The sequence below is a fragment of the Dermacentor variabilis genome, chromosome 4 (assembly GCF_050947875.1).
Source record: "Dermacentor variabilis isolate Ectoservices chromosome 4, ASM5094787v1, whole genome shotgun sequence".
NCBI lineage: Eukaryota > Metazoa > Arthropoda > Arachnida > Ixodida > Ixodidae > Dermacentor > Dermacentor variabilis.
In genome coordinates this window covers 188,843,012-188,867,685 of record NC_134571.1, presented here as the reverse complement: position 1 = coordinate 188,867,685, position 24,674 = coordinate 188,843,012, and the positions used below count along the sequence as shown (strand labels likewise).

Genomic DNA, 24,674 nt, shown 5'->3' with positions numbered 1-24,674 from the left:
GGGCAATCTGCTGCCGCGCTTCGGTGGGGCTTCTGCCTTCTTAAGTCTCACCCAGCTGTAGCAGTTCTAAACACAAGACACTCTCGTTTTCATGCTCTGTATAAAGTCCGATTGCGATTAGGATCGTATTGTGCCCTGCGTCACTTGTGCTTTCTGTGCGAGGGAAAGCATGCCCGAGTGGGCCGAGAGAGACGGTGGCCTAATACCCGTCTTCCTGCGAGCAAGAGGGGTGGGAGGTGAGCGAGCGCATGGTAACATTATCAGGCTTGTGCTAAAAGGGGCAAGGGCACGTCTCTTCTAACCCGACCATCGGTGTGTATGGCGCAGCTGGTCGCACATGCCTGCGCACCCTGTCTCGGAGGTAATGCCCTGTTTTACTGCACATTTAGTGCTTGAGGTTGCGTAATCTCCAGTTTCAGCGGCGCATTGAAGCGAGAGGCAGATGAAGCGTTCGCTCCCCTCTGCCTGTGCTCTTCGTCACACCAGCGCTGTGACAGCAGGTGTTCGTGGTGATTGAGCACACGGGTGGGAACCCTGCGCCATTTGTACTATTTGGATACAAATTCAATTTTCTGCGCCAAACATACGAAGATCGACCGAAATTTCGCCACCTTGCACCAAAACAGCTTCGGAATGTGTGTTCCAGCAGTGGCCGCGAGTGCAGCCGCTCGCATTCCACACATCGCGTGACGGCGCCTCCCACAGTTTCTCGTAATTTTCACGCTTGTAACGCCAGATCACATGCGCGCAGATGGCTCTGCCATATTAAGTTTCCTACAATCTCAGTTGCACACATACATACCATGAATTAACAGACGTAAAAGAACTCTGGACACGCTTTACAAATATTGTTAAATATTGAGAAAAGGCCTTTATTCTGGATCAATAAATGCATTAATCAGAATTACCGATGAATAAGTCGTGAAATAGAATTAAAAATTAGAATAAAATGATGGCGGAAGAAGGGAACTAAGAGCAACAAAGATAATCTGAACACTTCTAAAACTGAAGATTTCAGAGGCAAAAACCTGTTTCTTCAGCACTGCTTTATTTTCATTTATGGCGCACAACCACCAGAAATTCTGGTGATCTATGTCAGATGGTACGGAAACCATCTCACAAATTAAAACTTCAGATAAAGTTATCAACGATTCCAAGGATATTCCTAATGATATAAATGACACTTTCCAATCAGTTTTACAAAACATACTATCAAAGCGGTACTAAAACCTTACGCCTTGAAGGTACCCGTGGTAGAACTAACCGTAAGTGAAGAGGGCGTACTATCTCTTCCACATAAACTTGATTTAAAGAAATCCACTGGTCCCGACGTCATAACAAAATCATTCTGACGTCTATAATCAATTTCGGTATCTAAAAATCTATTTAATATATTCACACTTTCTCTTTAAACATCATCGTTACCACTCAATTGGCACAGTGCCAAAGTAATTCCAATACACAAAACGAATTCATAAATAGATTTAAATAACTACCGCCCAGTATGACTAATGAGCTCATGCTGAAAAATAATTGGACACATAATATTTAAGGGAATAATAGCTCACCTAGAAGCAAACGGAACTAATCTACCAACAACAGCATTGCTTTAGATCAGGTCTTTCAACTATACCTCAATTTGCTGAATGACATAGCTAACACAGTTAATGAAGATGTCCAATTAGCTCAAAATTTTTGGAATTCACTAAGGCATTCGATGTGGTTTCGCATCAGGATGAAATCACAAAACTAATGGCTTTTGGTATTCGAAACAAAATATCATGGATTTTAAATTTTCTGAAAAATCGGAAACAGTATGTAGCAGTTGAGAATAATTTTTCGCAGCAAGCTGATGCTAACTGTGGAGCAGCTCAGGGGCTGGTTCTTGCACAGCTGTTCCTCTTGTATATTAACGTTATCCAGTTTACCGTTAAGATCCCCATCTAGACACGACTGTTCGCTGATGACTGTGTTGTGTAGACAGCCACACATAACTCAGTCGACCAAATAGAACCTAACGATTCACTGCACACAACCTACTTTTGGTGCAACACTTGGGGCATGGAATATTAAACACATCAAAGACCCGTTGCATCTCATGTTCAAATTAAAAAATGCCCGTTAACTGTACATTTACGGGTGGAAGCACTCAAATCAATGAAAGTATTCAGGCAAAAAAATACTTGGGTATTGAACTCACCTTTAACCTTAATTGGGAGCCACATGTCTGAGCCATACGTCAGAAATATGAGCGAAAGTTATAATTCTTGAGAAGGAAATTAGAAACTACAGCGCCACATGTCAAACTAAATGCTTACATGACACTAATTGGCAACAGTTAAGTTTCTTCTCCTCCATGCCTTCCAGGCAGACGATTCTTCAAGGAGGCGACAGTTTGCAATCAAGGAGGCCAACTTAGAAATACGTAGGTTTATCGAGACAAAGTCGCATACATCGACTAGCGGCGGTCGATCATCGGCTCACTCGCTTCTCGCCCTCTCCTCTCTGTAGACACACTCTCCTAAATAACCTCACGAATTGGGGCGGTACCCTTATTTTAGGCCTCTTCGCTCACATTCTGCCAATCCGTTTTATTTTACAGTGGACGGACCGTCGGCAATGTACGCTGTGACCGCCCCCCTTTACTAGTCCGGATTTTGGAAAACACACATCGACATCACTTTAAGCGAATGCCACATATGGCCCGCTTGCTCGGGGTCCACACGCCTCTGTACAGCGCCGCGAGCCACTAACCCCGGACATGCGGCAGAAACGTACCCTCGCGCAACGTGGCCGTTACGCACGTATGCTCGACGGCGTAAACACTGACTCCCCCACCGCCACCGGAACGCCGCCGGGCAAGAACGCGCCTACATGCCGACATGCGTGCGGCGAGGCTTCGCCATTAGTTTACGTGTATCGTGACATGAGCGTAAAATTAGAAACACATCGGGGGACATGCGGCACGTCAGTGCAACCGACGTGGGCGCACACGGCACGTATACAAGAGTACGTTTATAAGACGCGCGAAAACACCGACGGGGCGACGCCAAAGATGAAAACTTCATTCCTAAGAATTGCCACAGCTTATTACCGTATATGTTCGCCTGCCCGTGCGACGCACTTTAAGCGCAATAAACTCAGTCAGCGTAACTTCTAACACGCATCCCAACGCTTGCGTAGGATACTTGTTTGCTTTTATGTCCCTGTAGAGTTGCACTCCTTCAGATGACTTCAAGATGGACGAAACAGCAAAACCACAGTGTGACGCTCAAACAGAGGTCTCCTGTTACTTCGCGCCGTAAATTATACTTCGTTTTTGGCACTTCTCGTCAATTACTCATGCCGCGGTGAATTTCAGCACTTCCATTACCTCATAGTAAAATATAAAGAAAAGAAAGATGTAAGGTCGTTGTGAATGTTCGCCTTGGTTAAGCTCATGTGTGTCTTATTTGATTGAAGTGCGTGCCTGCTCGACTTCTCTGGGGTCCACTCTGTGTTGAATTGCAATGTTGTGCTGTTGGCTCGCACCTGGGCCACTTCCACCGCTTCCAGAGAACGCCGCCTTTGGGAAGGCGCGGTGGCCGGACGCTGTCTGGCGAAAAATGGAGCGGCAGGGATTCTCGCGCGCTGGTTCTGGCGAGCGCCATAAATCGCGCAGCGAGGGGCACCTGGAGAAGGGAGTCTTTGGGGAGTGTTTGGGTCGGGCCGAGGCGGCGCGGGCGGTCCGACCTGGTCCGACCAGCGGCCGCCGCCGGACACATGGTCCCGCGGCTTGGGGAGAGAATGTGCGCGGCTGAGCGGGCAGTGTGGTCTGAGACTTGAGAGATGACGGACCGATCTCGTCAGGTGGCCCATCGCAGCGACGGACTGCTCCGAGGCCTTGCTCAGCCGCATTCGTAAATGTGAACCCGTTTTCCTTGTTTAATATATACTCAGTGTAACCGCTATAATGTCTATCTGTAAATAAATTCAGTTCAAATTATTGACATCCAGCATCTTTAGTCCCGGAATGGCGAAGCAGAGAACAGTGCAGCGGCTTAGGAAAAGGCGAGAACGAACGAAAACACCAAGAAAGGAGAACCCGCCGGAGGAAGAAAAACCTTACTAAAGAGAATGGAGGTTACATTTGAATAATACTGAAATGGCTCTTTGGCGCAATTCATAAGTCGGCGTGTGTCCGACAATGGCTTCTGCTGTGGGGAATACAATCTCTTGAGTCACACGCAGTGTGTGGTGCCACACAGAAAATCTATTCGTGCACCTTCTTCCACCAGAGCTTTACGGCTGACTTTTCCGGTTTCCGTCCTCGGTAGCGACTCCATGAAAAACACGCCGCCGTGGAGGTGCTTGTGCACAGCGAGGTGATCTGCCAGGAAGGAAAGAAAAAAGTGACGCATAAGTTTCAAGGACCGGATGTTTGTTTTCTTCAGGTGAGAGCAGTGACTACCATTCCCTGAGATCGTGAACGCTGAGGCCTCAGGAAAATATTTTCAATGTGATTCATTTCGATTACTAATTTCTTCATGATATATGTACCCGATAGGCGAGAAGTCCGCGGTAAAGCTATATCTCGATAGCTTAAGTGACAGAGGCACGGTCACCTAAAACACCTTCAAGGATATGTAGTCACGTGGATAGGGCAAAATTTTTGAAAAGATCAACAAAATAGCGTTCTTTCTACGCGTGTCCCACAGATGCTGTGATTACACGACCGCATCAGGGCTCGCACGAAGGGCGCGTTACTTTTTCATCGACAACTGACACTTCCGACGATGCCAGATTTCATGGCCACAGCTCTTCAAACTGTCACTTTACCTCTGACTCAGTAAAAATAGATCTGAGAAACAAAAATTATGGGATTAGTGGTTCAATTCAAAACGAAAAAACAATGCTCAAAGAAGCTCCGGTCTATTCAAACAGAAGTACGGAAGGGAACTTTTCATTTATGATTGCGTTTGAAGTCATTTCAAAATTTGGGTCATTGACACCTATCCCGTTGCTGCTTTTGCTTTGATTGACATCAGATACCGAGCACGCCAGCGCACGCCAGCATTTACTGTCCGACCAAAACGGTTGCAAAATTCACCGTAATGGATGTGCTGTAAACATTACTACGTGCAGTACTCAACGATTGATACTCGATACTCGGATAGCATGGTGGCTTGCCTTTTTGCGTTCCCGATTAGTGCTGGGTGATTGCTGACTAGCCGAATGCAGTCACAATGCATCGCACATACTCTAGCTTTCATGTGACAGCAAAATGCATCCGCGCAGTGTTTCCAGTACCCACCGGTGGCGCAAAAAGTGCACGACAGCCACGCGCTCTAAGTGCCGCGTTTCAGTTTCTGAGCGCTACACATGCACCGGCACCATACGTCACCAGGGAAAAAGGAAATGCATCAGAATGCACCAGGAAATGCATCGACATTTACCCAAACAACGCTAGGTATCCTGGGTAGGAAACACTCCGGTAGAACAAAGGACGTGAATGAAATCTATGATTCGATTATATGACTTTTCTTCGTCTGGGCCCTTGTCGATAATGTAGCTTCAGTGACATTGCTTGTCACCCTACCGTTAATATTCTCGAAGCCTCCACTTTGCTGGGAACCACTCTCTTTTTTTTAATTTGTAGCAGCATCGACGTCGAGAAAGATGAGGAGAACGGCGGCTAGCTAGGGACAAGTCCTTGCTCTTGGCACAGACGCGCTGTTGGCCTCGACAGAGCGACCGTTTCGTTGACCTGCAGCGCTGTTTTGGCTAAGTATCGGATGGTTTCAGGTGTCTCACTAACCTTATTTTAGTTCCTGGTTGACTGGCATTCCTTACGACAGCCGTCTTGAGCTCATGTCGACCAGTTCTCCTGGCCAGGCGCGATCCGCCTGGTCAGCATTCCTGCCACCTAATGAATTGCCTATAGATTTATTTTTTCGCAGTGGCGTCAGCACCATTCCTGTGGTGCTTGTGCCTACCATTGGAGGTTTCATCAGAATCACGAATCCACAGGCTGTCCAGAAGGCACCTAAGACCACGTCCAACCACTTCCAGACCATCACTGATGTGCGAGCGTTCGGACGGGGACGTATAGTGTGTCGTTCACCCGACCAGACCTGTGTTGAAGACCTCTTTATATGCACTTCATTCGCTTCCACCCCGGTGGGTGCTTTTATTCCGCCTCACCTCGCGTGCACCAAGGGTGTTGTACGGGGTGTAGACTCCCAATTAAGTCCTACCGAAACCCTGGACAAGCTATCCGCAGAAGGCGTCATTGCTATCTACCGTTGCAATCGACTGGCAAATAACGAGAGGGTTCCGACAGAATCTCTAATTGCAACGTTTGTGTGCACATCATGTCCATCTGAAATAAAGGTGTGGCCTCTTGTGTTCCGTGTAGAGCCGCTTGCGTCTCGTCCAATCCAGTGTCAGAATTGTTGGAGATTCGGGCACAGCACAGGAGGATGCAAGTCTAGCTTGCGTTGATGCACCTGTGGGGATGGTCATTCTTCAAGTGAATGGTCTACTCAATCTCAAAAGTGTTGCCTCTGTGGGGGAGCACAGCCAGCAGACTATTCGAACTGCTCAGCTCGGGCTCAAGAAATACAAATTCTTGAAATAATCGACCGCCGTCGCTGCTCCCGAAGAGATGCAATTTCAGTTATCAAAGACAGGGCCTTCGGATAATCTGGTGTTACAGCGCGCAACACTCCAAGCATGTATCTTAATCTCTCAGAAGCAATTGACTCTGCTGTGGAAAAAGCAATGGCTAAAGCTATGGATAAATTGATATCCAGTCTCTCTGATTGCTTAGCGCAAATCATTTCGAGTAACATGATGCAAATAATGCAGACCACTAAGACACCAATGCAGTCCCCAGTACCTAACCCAACACCTCGAAAGCCCTACAACGAGGTAGAGACGCCTTCCACAGTTGCAGAACATTCCACAGACACTACTTCGCTAGTCCAACTAGGCGAGGATGAGCCCTCTTATTCAGACACTGTTAGTGTCACAGATATGGAACTTGACACTCGAGCACCCAAACGTATGGGGTCCCCAATTTCAAAAAACTATGAAACCAAAATCAAAAAAGAGTCAACCATCTCCTGTGCTTACAAAAAGTATTCTAAAGGCGGCAGTTGCCGCTGCCGTGCGTTCAACACCATTGGACAGTTGAAAGTACTGTATTGTAACTGTCGTATATTTTCAGCTTTAACAGATTTATCTTGCCTATCTATTCAATTCAATCCAGATATCTTACTTCTTCAAGAAACACGGCTTTCACCAGAGAAAAATTTTCATTTAAAGGGTTTTCGGTCTTTTCGATTAGATCGAGACTCGCGAGGGGGAGGATTAATGATACTTGTTTCCAGTAAAATTTGTCATAAGCCAAACATTTCTTTTCAAATCATGGACTGCGACTGTGAAATTTTGGCCATAGATTTATGTCTCCCAGGATACCATCCGTTTTAAATCATATATGTTTATTTCCCCACCAGTGGGCAAAGTACACGTAAACTTCATAGGGCTGTGGCTGCCTGTAGAAAAAAAAATTGTTTGTTTGCTAGAGGTCCCTTTCGTTCGGTGTTAGATTTAACATTTTGTAGCGCTGGCATCAAGGTTTTGTCGTGGGTAGCGGTTGACTCAGCAACCAACAGTGATCATCTTCCTGTGTCATTTGAAATCGATTGTCAAATAACATCTTTAGAATACCAGGCATGCACATTTGTGGACCATACGAAATTTAAGACTTTCTTGCGTTCTGCCGTTTCGAAACTTGCCAATGCCAATGATAAGGAAATCGCTTCAACCATTTGCTCAATTCTAGAGGATTCCCGGAAGCAAGCTGAATTTGTCACCCCTTCGGCTAAAGGCACCGCTTGTCGTTGGTGGAATAATGAGTGTACGCGGGACTATAGAAAAAGAAAGGCCGTTTGGGAAATGCTTCTGCATAATCAGTGCCCGACAAATTAGAAAAAAATTATCAGTTTCACGCTGGCGTATTTAATCGTACTGTTAATCGAGCCAAAGAGGAATACGATATTAGGCATTACGATTATGTATCAAATTCGAAAAATAAGCGTGCTTTATTTGCATTCCTTAGTGCTAGGAAGGGGCTACCAACACCCTTAACATTAGACTCAATTGTTTTGACCCCGCAAGAACTGAGCGCCTCCCTAGAAGAGATTGCCGAAGGCTTAGAAAGTCCATTTACGGCCAGGCTTCGGGCTATTCATTCTACATTAGATCCTTGGGATGGCTTTACTCCAATTTGCTTAGCTGAACTAAATGAGACTGCACTATGTTTACCGAATTCAGCCCCTGGCCCTGATGGTGTCACAAATGCAATGTTAAAAATATTGTTACAGGAATCGCCTAACGTTCTTTTAGACCTGGTGAATTATTCAATTAAATATGCTTGGATTCCGTTGCAATGGAAGCTCGGGAAAGTAATATTGATGCTTAAGAAACAAGAAGTAACGTATGTATTGGAGAACATTAGGCCCATTGCGCTTACATCAAACGTAGTAAAATTCATTGAGGGGCTTCTTCACCGTCGTATAATGAAATTTATTAATGATAATGCCATTCTTAGTCCCTGTCAGATTGGTTTCAGGGCCGGCAGCTCCATCTGGCATGCCCACGTTGACTTAGAAAGCCGAATACAACTCGCTCGACCTCATAAGCAATACGCTGCCTTAGTGACGCTCGATATCGCTAAAGCATACGACACTGTGGAGCACACTGTATTGATCAATCGGTTAACATCCTGTGGTGTTCCTGGGTATATAGTAGCGTGGATTCCGTCATTCTTAGGTGAAAGAGAAGTCTATCGCTACGAAAGCGGCGTTTATTCTTCTAAGCACAAACAAACGAGAGGCGTACCGCAAGGCTCAGTCCTTTCCCCGGTGCTTTTTAATATTCTCATGAGCACACTACCTTGTCAACAAGAAGTAGCTACTTATGTTTTTGCAGACGATATTGCGTTTTTTGCATCTGCAAACGACATCCACACGCTATACCAACGACTGCAAACTTACCTTTATGCTCTGGAGAGGTGCTTAGATGTTAGTCACTTTACACTCAATGCCAGCAAATGTGCCGTTCTCGTTTTTCCGATACGTGACACAGTGCACAATTCATTGTCTTACGACCTTCAAGACACCACAGGTGGAATCTGGAACCTCGGGATTATTTATAACGCCTCTCTCAACTCGCGCTCACACACAGATCATGTAACTGGAAAAGGTACCCGTGCAACATCTGGAATAAGGACACTTTTAAAAGCTCGGTATGTGTTTAACCAGGAAACACTACTCTCTTTATACTACTCATTTATCCATTGACATATAAAATATTGCTTTGCATGCTGGGGCAATACGTATCGTACCCACTTACAATCATTACAAGTACTACAAAACCAGGCTGTTAGAATAATTACATTTAGTCCTAACCATTTCAATTCCAAATACTTATTACATAACTATAATATTCTTACTGTGGACGAGCTTATTAACTTTAGTCTTGGTACGTTTTTATATCGACAACTAGATAACGCTTACCGCAACAGTTTGATACCTCAGTGTTGTCTAATGAACACTAATCTTACGCGATTTGCACTAAACAATAACTTTATTCTACTCATGGTTCGCACAAATTATGGTAAGCAGAGTGTCCATTTTTCGACCGTTTCCCTCTGGAACACACTACCTCCTACTATCAAGTCATGCAAATCATTTCAATTTAAGCGACAACTAAAAGACCACATTTTATCATCTGCAACCACTTAGATAAGTATTTTTCCCCTCCAAATGTACATTTGGTTACGCAACACAAATTAAAGTTCATTTGGTTAGGTCTCATTATCCATTTACTTTCATAATGGTGTTATAGTTCTGTAATTAGTCGAATGTAGTAATATTATTATACTTTTTTACTAGCATGTTTGCAGTTGATTTGTTTAGTACTGCCAAACCTAAAACAATACCAAGTTTGTTATCTTTTGAATATTTTACACTATTTGTTGCAACCGTTTATATTTTTGCTTATACGCTGTACAGGAGGTCCCATTACAGTCTTTGACCTCGGGACCTCCTCGTGTATATTACTGCCTTGTACTATATCTTTTCTATTATTAATAATAAAACCTCAACCTCATGCAATTGGCATATTGCGTAGGCTGAGCAGTCGTCGAATAGGATTGAGAAGAGATACACTCCTAATGCTATATCGTACGTACGTCTGCCCTGTATCATGAATTTGGTTGCGTGCTCTTCTCTGGAGCTCCAGCCTACATGTCCCGTCCTCTAACCCTCTCAGAAAGAGAAGCATTACGTCTGTGTTTAGGTCTTCCTAAATTTGTTGCAAATTCTATTCTTTATATAGAATCCCGTGTTCCTCCTCTTTCGTGCAGGTTCCGGCTTTTGACAGTGCAGACGTTCTTACGGATTTATGAATCACCGCTGAGTCATCCCCAAGCAATCTTTATTTCACAACCTGCATTGTTTTTCGGTGTCATCATGCCGCGACTACATACTCCGCAAATTATATTCGTGCAAAAATTACTTGACTCTTTGGGCGTGCACATATGCGATGTACGTCCTATTCCCGACAGAGCTGTTGCAACGGATATTCAATTCGATGACGTTTTTCTTAATAATGTAAAATTACTTCCACACCGTATTCTTCACGGTATATTACAAGATCATCTGAAAAACCCTCAAACAAACATTGCAATTGCGACAGATGCTTCACAATGTGAAGAAAAGTCAGGTGTAAGAATATTTTCCTCGATTCTCGATTGGACATTTTCTCTTCGGCTGCCAGATTTCATACCGACCTTTATAGCCGAATTCATGGCCGTGGTGCTGGCATTACGCAAATTAGGACCATCAATTAATTCAGCCGTGATAGTCACTGATTCGCTATCATTGTGCTCATCCCTTACTGCTTCTAGTGATTCTTGCGTGATGAGGACGTTTCAATCATTGGTACCTGGGTACTTGAGAAGCGTGCGTTTGATTTGGGTGCCTGGCCATAAAGGACTAATCATAAATGAAATTGCAGATTCTCTAGCCGAGACATCGATAAGTGCTCCGATTCTCCTTTGCTGCCCTTTGACTGCTTATGTTACTGCTGCTAGATTTCGCAGGAGTGTCATTATACAGGCAGTATCAGGCTCCGCAATTACCAACTCTGTGGATTACGGACATCTAGCTCCTACACCCTTGGTACAGAGATTTTTGCCGAACACGGAAAATTGAAGTGTCCGTCACGAGGCTGCGCTGCCGTATACCTGCATTGAACTTCTACCTGAACAGGTCTGGTCTGGTCCTCTCACCATTATGATCATTCTGTGACGAAGTGGAGACAATAGACTATTTCTTGTTGTCTTGCAGACGTTTTTCTATTACAAGAAAACGACTACTCAAAATCCCGCTTCGCTCTATTCGTCTAACTTTGTCAGTGCCTGTGATCCTATCTTTTGGAGCCTCCATTATTGGGTTCCGTCACAGAAATGTTTGCTTTGCAATCCAAAATTACCTAATTGAAACCAATCGATTTCCATCTTAGACTGATAGTTCTCCCTCCCAACCATAGCTTTCTTTTATTTCTTGTCTATTAATTATTATTATTATTATTATTAATATTATTATTATTATTATTATTATTATTATTATGTTATACCCGGTTTTCCTCTGATTGTTTCCTTTTTTCTCCAAACACAAAACGTTTACTTTTAAACTCCAACGCTCTCAAATTGTTAACTCCCTTGTTATTATTATTATGTTTATACACCTAATTGAACTGTGGGTATGTGCCACGGCTACTCAGGACAACAACAACAACAACGACAAGCCATTGCCTAGGGAGCCTCGTGATCTGAGCCACGCGACCATGCGGGCGCGTGGCTCAGATCACGAGCGGCGGCGCGAAGTGCCGGGGAGATTTATCCCCCGAGGAATGACCGTCAGCTAGGGCCTTCTGCTCAGTAAAAATATACTCCTATTTATTGTGGCTCATTGTCGCCACTGATTTTGCACGCTACAAAATTGGTGACCACGGACAGCGGAAATGGCTGACGACAACCGCAATGCTTCCGATGATCAGCGCGGTACCACCGTCACGGATGACTGCGATCGAACCACACCTGCACTACAGCGCGACGTGGCTGCTCCTAAGTTGAGATTACCCCAGTACTGGCCAGCGGACCCCCACTCTGGATCGTTCAAGTAAGCAGCCAGTTCGCCATAGCGCGAGCCACGTCGCCGGTTCGAAAATTCCACCATCTCGTATCCTCGCTGCCACCCGAGATTGCCACCGAGCTTGCCTTGCGTTGCCGGACTTCAGCTGAATTCATCGAAGTGCCGTTTTGATCGTCGCCGCATTCCGATCCTTGGCCACATTGTGAACGCTGCCGGCTTACAACCTGACATCAAAAAAGATCGAGCCGTGAAAGACTTCCCTGTTCCCGTGTTCCAAAGATGTTCGCAACTTTGTGGGACTCTCCTTTTTTCGCCGGTGCGTGAATAATTTTGCAGTGATTATAAAACCGGTCACACAGCTTCGTAAACAAGACGCACCTTTTACCTGGGGTCCCGCGCAAGCCGCGGCTTTCTCCGAGTTAACCACATTCCTCACAGCACCTCCTGTTTTGGCCCACTTCGACCCATCATCTCAAAGCGAAGTCCGTAGTGACGCGAGTAGTTATGAAATAGGCACTGTCTTCGCCCAACGTGAACGTGGAGCGAACTGCGTCATCGCTTATGCCAGCAGGCTGCTGTCCGCATCGAAGCGGTATTACTAAATTACAGACAGTGAGTGCCTGGCGGTTGTATAGGCACTTGCAAGATATCACCTTATCTATTTGGTCTACCGTTCACCTTAGATTCCGACCACCATGCCCTGTGTTGGCTCGCCCCTTTGAAAGATCCTACTGGCAGTCTAGCTCGATGGGCACGACGCCTGCAAGAGTACACCTACACGGTGATATACACAAAGATGCGGATTGTTTGTCCCGCTACCCTATGACCGAATGTGACTGTTCCTGCACTGAGTACCTCGATTGCGTCTCTTTCGTGAGCTAGTTGCTTAACAAGGCCAACGAACAGCGTCAGGATGCCTGTTTACGGGAACTAATCGAGCGCCTGGAATCATCTCCCAGTGGCGCCTCTGTGCGCACATTCGCCATGAAGGATCGTACCCTGACAGTCCCGATGTTCTAGTAATCCCATCACACCTTCGCTCAACAGCACTTCCAAACCACTGGCCGCTTTGTGTTATTCGCACACATCACTGCATGTACCGTCGCTTCTATTGGCCTGGCCTGGTTATGTCAACACCTGCGAGCTCTTTCAACTTGGAAAAAAAAAACGTCTACGCTTCCTGCTAGGTATGTTGAGCCCATCGACGTCCCAACTGGTCCCTCCTTGCGTGTCGGTTTGGACTTTGTGGGACCCTTTCCTACATTTGCTCCAGCAAACAAATAGGTTGTCGTCGCTACCGATTACGCGATGCGCTATGCAATGAAACGAGCGCTGGCGACCAGATGTGCTACTTACGTGGCCGAATTTGTGCTCCCTGACGTAATTTTAGTACACGGTGCCCCACGTCAACTGCTGACTGATCAAGGTCACACCTTTCTGTGGAACGCCATTGACGATATCCTGCGCTGCTGCTCCACGCAGCACAGCATCACCACTTCATACCATCCCCATGCAGACGAACGGGCTCGCCGAGCCCTTGAATCGGACATTAACAGATACGCTTTCGAAATACGCTTCAGCTGACCACCATGAGTGGGACCTTGCACTTCATGCGCCACGTTCGCATGTAATTCCTCTCACCACGACACTGCTGGATACCCTCCCTTCTAACTTATGTTCAGACGTGAACCACCTTTACTATAGGACACATTCTATCTCACCCTGCAACCTCGACTAGTGAATATGCACGCTTAACGATTGCCCGGACTGATTACGCGTGACAGCTAACTCTTAGTATACTTGCTGCTTCCAAAGACAACCAGAAGCGCCTTTACGACCAGCGACACCCGACGAGCGTCTTGATCCGGGTGCTCTTGCGCTGATTTGGACTCCCTCCCGACATATGGGCCTTTCTGAAAAGCTCCTTCCTCGCCACACGGGCCCATACTTTGCGGTAGAGCACGTGAGTGCAACCGTAACTTTTTGAAAGACAGCAAATTCCAGGTGAGAGTTGGAGCGTTTTGCCCACCCACACCTACAATATAAGTATCCAACAAGAAGTGCTGAAGTCTGTCGAGTACTACAGTCTATGGGCAAGCTATCTCGTATTATTATTGTTGCTATAATTGAGGCAATGCTATGTCGGCCTGCAAATAGAAAAAGTTGAAACTAGACAAGGGGCAGGGGAAGAAAAGAGAATAAAGAAGAAGCGCGGTAGTCTTTCGGCAAGTGACTGACGCCTCGTGCGAGATTGTGCTCGCCAGTCCCACAAGACGTTGTGTTTGGTTGTGCGACGACGGCGTCCACGTTTCGATACTTAAGCATTATCATCCTTCCTCTGCTGTGGGTTTTCAGTGGCGTCGCACCGGCGCTCCTGTCGCCGGGCGTCATGCTGCGTGCTATTCGGAGAAGGTGATGTGGACACTTGGATTCAGTTGGACGTACCTCTAAGTGTCCTCCGGCCGATCTGAGGATGACGACGTGCCTTGCTTGATGTTGGCTGGTTTTCATGTTGGCCAGGGGTTTCTACTCATTGTAAATACCTCCTCTAGATAGTTTACCTACGGTACTTCCACGTAACAATATATAGGCCTAACTATAAGCATTATTGCCTGAGGAACTCTTATGTACTCTAACATGAGAGCATGCTCTGATTCTGCTTAAAATGTATTGAAGATGACTTCTTCAAGGAAACGCTGCTGTCCAGGTGATTACAGGGGAATCAATAGCCATTGTTTTCATTTCAAAGGTGAAGGATTTCTGCAGTACCTTGCCGAAGGCTTTAACACAATTAACAAATAGCGCGTAGACGTCTACAATAGAATGCTTGCAAGCATGTAGGTCAGTGAAAATATCGAATGACTGGTTTCTCATGTTCCACCGGAAGCCATGCTGGTCCACAAATAAGTGATTATTAGTGGATAAGTTAATCACTACGCTTGAACAAAGGATACATTCCAACGCTATAATTCGTAAGAATGATGTTACAAGCTTTATACTCCTAAGTATAATCCGGCTGTATATTAACACAAGCGTAGCAGTACCATTTCCGAAGCCAGGCAACGCCCCTCACCAACTTACTCAGGTGGCTACTATACTTTGCCTTGCTAGTGCTGTGGACTAAATACAAATATGTTGCAATCACTTGATATCGACATCACGAAGTCTGCTAATACAATGCCTCATGCTACTCTAGTAGGAGGAACGATGAACAAGAAAATTTGCAGTAGAGCACGTGAGTGCAACCGTAACTTTTTGAAGGACAGCAAATTCCAGGTGAGAGTTGGAGCGTTTTGCCCACCCACACCAACAATACAATACAAGTATCCTACAAGAAGTGCTGAAGTCTGTCGAGTACTACAGTCTATGGGCAAGCTATCTGGTATTATTGTTACTATAATTGAGGCAATGCTATGTCGGCCTGCAAATAGAAAAAGTTGAAACTAGACAAGGGGTGGGGGGAGAAAAGAGAATAAAGAAGAAGCGCGGTAGAACAAAATGGAGTCTGCGTTGTAAAGCTGCTAAGTGCAGTTTTAGTACATATTTTGGCGCAGCCGGCTTTGTACGATCCATGATGTTTGTAACCTTCTTCGTTCAGCCAGCCAAAGACATCCTCGTCTTCACGAAGTATGCGCTCTCTGGAGACCCGGCAGCCGATCTTACCGTCGACGTGACGACAGGTGAACTCGTGTCTATCGCTATGGAGAAGGAATCTATATCTTTGGACGAACTTTTAGAAAAAGGGTCCGTGAAGATAAACCTTCAAGTCTCCCTTTTCAACCGCCTTGTGCTATCGCAAGTAGAGAAGTCAGTCGCATCGGAACCAACTTACCATTCAGATCTCTCCGTTATGCTTCAAGCGATTCAGCATCAACAAAAGCAAGTTTTACAGCAAAATGAAATGATTCAGACTCTTGTCTCGGCTCTGAGTATCAAAGAAAGCGTTCTTACACAGATTGTGGAAGCTGAACCCTTTGACGCTTCCTCTGGGAATCCACAAGCTTGGATTACGCCTGTCGACAAAACGGCTGGGACACAGATGAAAGAAGAGTGAAGCATATGCTCCCTTTTCTAAATGGCATCGCAAGAAAATGGTACGAGGTGCGTATCATGGGACACCAATGTGATGCATGGAGCACGTGGAAGGAGATCTTCATCTTATCATTCCATTGCAGCCCGCTTGAGCGATGGGAACAAGCAATATTTTATCGCTACAGGTCTGGAGCAGTGCTCGAGTATTTCTTCGAATACAGTCGACTACCTCAACTTTCAGAGCGGGAACTTCCACTAAAATTTGTTAGAACGCTCATAATATATGGCCTACCTCGGGAATCGCAACGACAAATTCAAGCTGCACCACCAACAACTATGAAATAAAGTTCATCATACCATACCATACCATACCAACAACTATGGACGCTTTGCTGGAGTCACTTCAAGAAATCGCCTGCCATTGGATGGAGAGGATGATAAAGCCGTGTTGGGATGTCCAACGGGCAGGAGCAGCGAGAAACAGAGTTTCATGAACGGTTACCAAAGAACAGTTACCAAGAGGAAAGTCACCATAGGTCGTTGCATACCGCTGAAAGAGAGTCATTGCCTGAGGAACGCAAATTTCCCAGATTGAAAAAAACAACAACTAATCAATGAGGGTTCTCAGTATGACTCTATGACAAAAAAGACTGTTTCTTTGATTTCTCTGAATTTGTTACATAGATATATAGGCTAATGGACCAAGTACAAGAGCACTGAAAGACAGCGGAGCTACCTGCATCCATTCTTAAGGAAAGCAACGCAAACCCACAAGATGTATTCCGAGGGAGATCAGTTCTTGTGGGTGGATATGATGGAAGCGAGAGTATTGTGATTGGGCACGCCTGAAAGTAAAATACCAATCTAAAGAGGCAGAAGTGGTTGCATTAGTTTTAGACACTATAGAGTATGACTTTCTCCTATCTCGTCCTGACATAAAGTTGTTGAGACTGAATATTTATTGGGGCGATACGGTGTCTGTTGATCAAGAGGCTGACCGAACAGAGTCGGCACAGAAAGAAGACCATCTACGGATGCTGAGGAAAGACAGTGTAATTCCTTAACTCTACCCGAAATGGTATTCTTGGGAGGATATTCACCGGTTACATTTGATTTTTCCGACAAAACAGTTGAGAGTAAAAAGCCTTACAGTTTGACGAGAGAAAAGGAGGCGTGGCTAAAAGAAGAGCATAAAAGATGTTAGATGCTAATGTAATTCGCCCGTCGGTGTCTCCGTTTTCTTCAGCTATCACCATTGCTCCAAAGCAAGATGGTAGCTGGCGGCTATGTACGGATTACCGAGCCGTAAATATTCAAACCCTGTTGATTCCTTTCCCAATGCCAAATATTGACAGCATTATTGATGAAGCCGGAGGCTATACCTGCTTTTCCCGCATAGACTTATGCAAGGGCTTCTGGCAGGTGCCACTGCAAGAAGACACCAAGCAATACACCGCATTTACGACTTCCTTTGGCATATACGAATATAACCGACTTCCTTTTGAATGAAAAAACTCACCTATTTCGTTTCAAGACATGATGAACACAGTTTTGAATGCCTACATTGGATGCTTCTGCAACGTCCACGTGGACGACATCATCATATACTCTAAAAGTGAAAAGTCGCGTGAAGAACACCATGGTCATATTCTGGCAGCGTTATCTGATGCTAAGCTAAAAGTTAACTTCAAGAAGGGTGAGTTCTTCAAAACTAAGCTGACATTTTTTGGTACAGTTTTGGACGGAGCAACGAAGAATACGAAAGAAGAACAGGTAGCTCTTATAGCAAAATTAATAAAGTCATGCGATGTACACTCACTTCGCGTGTTTCTAGGCTTGGCGGGCCATTTCAGAGCATTTATTCAAGGTCATGCTCTGAAAAGTCACTCTCTGACAAGACTAAAAGAATGTTCCCTTTTGCTGGACAGAAGAATGTGATGACACCTACCGAGAATTGGTCCGAATAATTTCTTCTGATCCTGTGTTGTGCTTACCAGACTGCGCTGCCCTTCGAATTGAATACCGATGCATCTCGCTATATCACGGGAGCAGTCTTGTATCAGAGAGACTCATCACGACCACCAAACCAACAGCTTTTTTTTGTGTAGTTGGATACTACAGCTACACATTCAGCAAAATTTAATCGAATTGTACCACGACAGAAAAAGAAGTTCTGGCCTTTTAAAAGCTCACCTGGCACTTCCGTTCATATTTGGAAGATCCAAAGTTGAAGCTATACACAGATCATGAAGTACTAACGTACACGTTGAAGATGGCCGAACTGAAAAGGAAGATAGCTCGTTGGGTGGGTGAACTTCAGAAATTTGATTTTAAAGTAGCTCATCGCCCGGGAGCTTCTATGAAAGACGCGGATGCAATGCCGCGATTAGCCATTATGTTTCCAGACAATCATGAAGCGGCAAATGTTGCAGGGATGTGGGAATGAACGGAGGTTTTGCAACGCACTAAAAATGGACAAGTTGCCGTTCCTGCCTCCTTGGTTCCAAAAATATTGGAACTGTTTCATGATAGCCCCGAATCAGGAGGCCAAGCTGGCTTTTGGAAAACCTACATGTAAGCGACAAAAAGGCTCTTATGGTCTCGTATGAAGCAAGAAACAAAAATCTATGTAATATGATGTAATAAATGCCAGATTAACAAAGCAAAATGTAACCGACGCAAGAAATGGTTATACCACAATATTCTAACACGTCATTTGAGGTCATTCATCTGGGCTTCACGGAACTACGAAAAAAGCCTGAAGGAGTTAAGAAGACAAGCCTTCCTGTGGTGCATTGATGAGTGCACCAAGATGATTGCAGCAAGACCTGGTAAATAGTATGCTAACAGCGCAATTTTCTTTTTGAACACAAAACATTTTGACAATGTAAAAGTAATTAGCTCCGAAAATAGACCTGCTCTGCGAAGTCGTCGGCTACAGGAATGGGCTGAAAAGCGTAACATCAAGTTACGGTTCACTGCGCCATATCATGACGCAGCAAATGGGCTAGCTGAAAGGGCTAGCAGGGATATCAAACAGTACATTAGCATGTACCCAGCATTCCCAGGTGGTATTAAATGTTGTCTGGAAGCGGAAGTAGCTCACCACAACTGCTCGTATACAATTGGCCTGGGATGCACTCCTCTATTCGCTGCAGCTGGGAGACCACCTTGTCTGCCTGCGGATATAAGCCTCGCCATTGACGAGAACTTAAAACTCACAGAAGAAGCAAGAACTGAAGCTAGTAGATCAAGGTATCGTGAGAGAATGAAGAGAAATTTTGACAAGAGGCAAAATACAACGTTACCAACACTCCACGTCGATGACTTCGTACTGGTAAAAAGAGGGCCAAGCCTGAACATGGCCTATAACGGACCATTTCGTGTGCTCAAGACGGCAAGTCAACATGGACACTTAAAGACCATATGGTACATTGGTCCTAATGACACCATGGAATTAGCTGCTATTGGGAATATATTCAAATATCATCCCAGGAGGGATGCAAACAGTGCTAAGGGGAATGAAGCAATCCTATGACGGCGTGCAAATAGAAGAAGTTGAAACTGGAGAATGGGCAGGGGGAGAAAAGAGAATAAAGAAGAAGTGCGATAGAAAAAAATGGAGTCTGTGTTGTGAAGCTGCTAAGTGCAGTTTTATTACAATAATTATTCGATATGGAAACATACAAACGCACAAAGGAAACAGGGAGGGGGCAAGCTGACAAATGCCACCGAGAGGGGCACAACGCCTGCCTACTCGACCGGGAGGGAGGAATGAAAAGAGGAGAAGAGGAGAAGGAAATAGGAAGCAAAGAAATAGGAAAGAAAACAGGAAATAACCAAATGACAGAGACACGGACAAAAGAAAGTAGGAACACGGAAAAAAATGTCTATAAATGGGAGGCCAAATAAGTTTTCTGCATCAAAGTTAGCAAGGTTCTATGGGACTGGTCGCGTTGAGTAGCATTCCCTCTCGGAAACAGGCAATCGTAAAGGGTCGTACACTTGAGTCCAATCAGTCCATATTCCTTAATTAGCAGTGCACGTTGTGTGATGAAGACAGATTGTCCACAAACGCCTGTTTATTAACCCAGGATGCAGCACAGTGCGACAGTCACGGCTTGTGGGCAAAGGCTCGTCGCAATACCGACCAAGTACTCGCGCCTACACTGAACATGACATCATGCAGTATACTCATGTATGGCCGTACACATTAGGTAATTTTCGAATAGGGCCACAATGGCTTTATAGCCGCAAAAATAATAATAATAAATAAATAAAAATAAAACAATCGTCAGGGCCACTGCGCGTGCGCGAGACGCAAATACGGTGTTTGCGTTTGCGTCGGTGACGCTAGTTAATCGAAATCATGCAGCGATGCAAACTCGACGCAAAAGTTTTACGCCAAAAAACATGACGGCACCCATCAAAGTGGGGACTCTCGCTGCGCACCATATTCGCTAATATCATTCTTAACTATGCCCCACGTGCGATTCTGATCGCAACGGCTCCTTCACCAAGTCCCACTATCAACCATACACATAAAAAATGTTTACCTTTAATCCTAAAATGTGACATCCTCCTCCGGAAAACTCCGCGCTACCAAGCGGGTTCGATCAACACTAAAATGAAGCGCCAGCAAGATGGTACAGCGGCGTTGCACTGTACGTCCGTCAGTGAAAAATGCGCGAGTGATGAACCAAATGACTGTGATGGGCTCATAGTTTCTCACGATAGAGTGAGGAACTCCATAGACGGGCCTCTGCTTCCTTCTATGATAATAATGATGATGGCAACGGCGTGCTGTTTGGATTTCAGTTTTGCTAGCTGCGAAGCATTAACGGAAGCAGGCTTTCGCTTTTATGAATGCTTCGGCGCAACCTCGGCGCAATCTTCCGCTAGAATGCCCTTGTGGGATGTCGTGTCTGCCGAAGGACGAATCCCAACATGAAAACGTAACTCTTCTTTATTCGACTAACGATGGCAGCGGACGGGCATACCAACACTAAGTTTGTCACAGTAGCGGAAGGTAGAAGGCCGTCTTTCTCAGCCAGGCAGCCTGTTTTTATAGCCACCGTCGGTGACGCATACCTCGGGTGACGTGGCGGTGGCGCTATGTTTTATCGACCATGCAGTCCAGCGTGCAGCTGTGTTATGCCGGGCCAGGTGATAAGAAGACGGAGGGTGCGCAGATGTATGCGCGGAGTGTGTCGCCACATCCTTTTCGCACAAAACGGCGCAAAGGGTCGCTCTTCTGCTGTTTGGCGCAACTGGCGCAGCTATTCCACCATTGAAATTGGTGAAATAGAGACAGAAAATAATATTTAATGAGAGAAAAGCGGAAAGGTTGGCCGAAGGAGCATGTCTTTGGCCTGCTATTCCACACCGACGTAAAGAGGAAGGGTAAAACCGGCATTCTTGAATTATCCGTGGTCTGTTTGCGCTAGGTTTCAATTAGCAGATTTCTTTGTAACCAAATAACAAACCGCACAAAAACTACAAGCAATACGTCAGCTCACAGACACTATAAAAGTGCACAGACCTCACGATTTTCCATAATTTATTCGAATTTGTCATATTTAACCTAGCCCATTCTTGGGCAACTGGAATGTGCCACAGTGATACAAGGCAATATTTAAGCGTTTTTATGTTCTTGAATGCCTTGCTCCTTAGCTGCTCTTTATCATGAGGCTTTGTATAACTTCGCGGCCGTGATCATTCTAAAGCGAAGCGTAGTGCTTCACTCGTGTCGGCGTCGGTGTTGCAGTACGAAAAAAGCTTGTGCCGTGCGAAAATAAAAATTGCTTGCCGGGCTGCGGATTCGAAACACCGACCTCCGGGTTGCGAGACCATCATGCTAACCGATTCAGCCACGGTCGTATTATTATTTATATCTTGGCTGTTTTGTACTACTACACCAAACAACTGGCGTTTAGGAAAATAAGATAAATTAGTAAGTTTTCAGCACCAAGTGTCAGGCTTACTGGAATTACTATTTCAGAATTCTTTGAGCACGGTAAAGTGTTCCCCCCTTGACAGTCAGGCAGGTGCACTATCTTGTGCTTTCTGAGTTTGTGCAAATCTGGACGTGCATTCTCAAAAATACTTTCGTGCAGGCCGAGCACCCGGATCGCAGTGAAACCCCTCCATACGGGCGCGCCATAGTCAGTGAGGCCAACCGGCATAATAAGGTCAAACGGAAGTCCATCATCATTTTCTATACATAAATATCTAATGCCCGCTGAATCTAACTGAAAATCTTTCCTGATGGTCCCCTGAAGTACACTCCAAAAGAAGACACCCGCCCATCAATCTAGAAATACATGATCTATAGTTCCTGGTTCTGAGCAATGTGACCCCCATAGTAAGAAAAAGAAAAAAAAAACGATCTTCTATAAAGGTTTTGACAGGCAACGTACCCGCGTGAAGCTTAAGAAAGAACGGCTTGGTCCCTGGCGTAACTGACATTCTTTTCGCCCGCTTAAGCACGTCTTGTCCTTGGCCTCCAATGTATATGGCTATGTACATTGGAACCGGGAGAACTACGTCGTATACAGCTTTGTACAGTATTTTACGTTTCACTGAAAAAAAGTACTCATTTGAAAATCTAACAGACAAGAACCATGCACTTAAAATAGCTTCTTTAAGAAATCCACGAACAGGACCGGTCATATTCTCTGTACAGACTACATAGCCAGGCAATGCGCTCCTTAGCCTCACTTAGCGCACCGTGCGCAAGAAAGGATCGCTTAGGTCACGCCGAAATAAAAACCGGTTTATGACCTGTCATATAAAAAGGTGCATCATTCCCAAACTTCCGTCTCTGACTAGTCTGAACAAATTCGTTCTACTGCATCATTCCCAATTCGACGCCCACACAAATACTGCGAAGACGTGGTGCAACTTCAGTATATTTATACTTGCACAATGCAACACCTGTATTACATACGAGAGTTTTGCAACAAAAAATAGATTGAAACCTGCAGCTCTTGCAAACATTGACAGATGCAACCTTTCCACATGTTCGCTTTTATCTGTTTTTCTCTTGTCTGCTCTTGCCAATACTAATCGTTATTTCTGTAATATTCCAGCGGGACTCCTAGATATTCAACGGGTGTTGTCAGCAAGTTAACGTCGGCGAAAGTGACCGGGGTCCCCAGTTTACAAGGCTTCCCGTTAACTTGCCAAAACCATTTACTATTGCGATAGCTGTAGCTACAGTCTACCTGTACAACAACTTCCGCTATTTACCAAGCCGATTCTCCAAGCTGCCGGCTTGAACTTTCCCCAAAAGAACATAAGTGAAATGAAGTTCTTCCAAACGGCATATATGCAAGTTCGGGCAAGGCGAGGGTAGGATGGCTCAAAGCAGATTGTTTCACGCGTCTGGGCAGTCAGTACAATGTGTGAGGCTTGCCTCGGCTGTCGAGCCCGTGAACTATACTGCTCGTGTCTGAGCACATGGGGATGATTTTATTAGGCCTTGCAGCTCATTTCAAAGCGGCTGTCATTTGCAAGTGAAGCTTGTATTGCCTCACTCGTGACGGCGTTGGTTTTCCCGTACGCAAGAACTGAAGCCTTGCGAGCGAAAATAAGAATTGCTTGTCGGACTGCGGACTCGAACCAACGACCTCCGGGTTGCGAGGTCACCGTGCTCATTCAGCCACTGCCGGTTTATCACACGCGCCCTTTAAAGCGGGGTTTTGCATGCATGAAGAAGTAGATGTAGTTCAAGGCGTGAGCCTATCACAGGCGTCCCCTCCCTCCGGAGGAACGAAAGGGAATGATCGCGTGTTTATCTAGCTTCGCACCTGCCGTTTCCCGCCAGTCCTGGCCCGGCATTCAGATGGGGAGGCTGCACTTGGTTCGTTCTGCCGAAGAGCAGGCTGCGTTGAAGGAACGGCAGCAGGAGCGGGCCTCCCATCGTGCGTTTAGCCGAAGAACACGCGGCGTTTGATGAACGCCGCCGGGAACTCGCTCGAGAAAGGGCAGGTCGTCGACGTGCCGACATCGCCGTGAGGGAGCGCGAAGCCGATGCCCTACGATAACGACGAGCCGCGGATCCCGAGCTTCGCTTGCAGCCCTCTTCACAGTAGTAGAAGGGCATTAATTTCTTTTTCTTTTCATTCCGCTTAACTTCTGCTTAAAGAGCCTTGCTCATTCTTTTTTGTTATTGTTTGTTCAGTATTATATAAGGTTGTGCTCTTCCTTTTGTAACTATTCTTTAATTCCCCCCTCACCTGACACTCCAACTTTGCTGCCTGTGAGGTCTATAAATGAATAAACAGATAATTACATAAGCAGGTGTCATTCAATCCTTTGCATACACCTCTCACCATGCCTCCCTAAACAAACCTCATTGCGTTGGTGTCTCGCAGTGCGCGTCCACATTAACTGCCGTTTGCATATTGGGGTAGTTTGTGAAGTTTAGTGCAC

At 45.5% G+C, this 24,674-nt stretch overlaps 1 protein-coding gene across 1 annotated transcript in view; it reads right to left on the bottom strand.

Moving 5' to 3' along the window:
* Positions 1-211: 211 nt before the first annotated feature.
* LOC142580019 (uncharacterized) overlaps positions 212-24,674 on the bottom strand; it is a 121,259-nt gene continuing 96,796 nt past the window's right edge. The window contains exon 10 of the mRNA XM_075690745.1: positions 212-4,369. Coding sequence (XP_075546860.1) covers positions 4,221-4,369 — 149 coding nt within the window. The 3' untranslated portion in view covers positions 212-4,220. The remainder of the gene's footprint in view (positions 4,370-24,674) is intronic.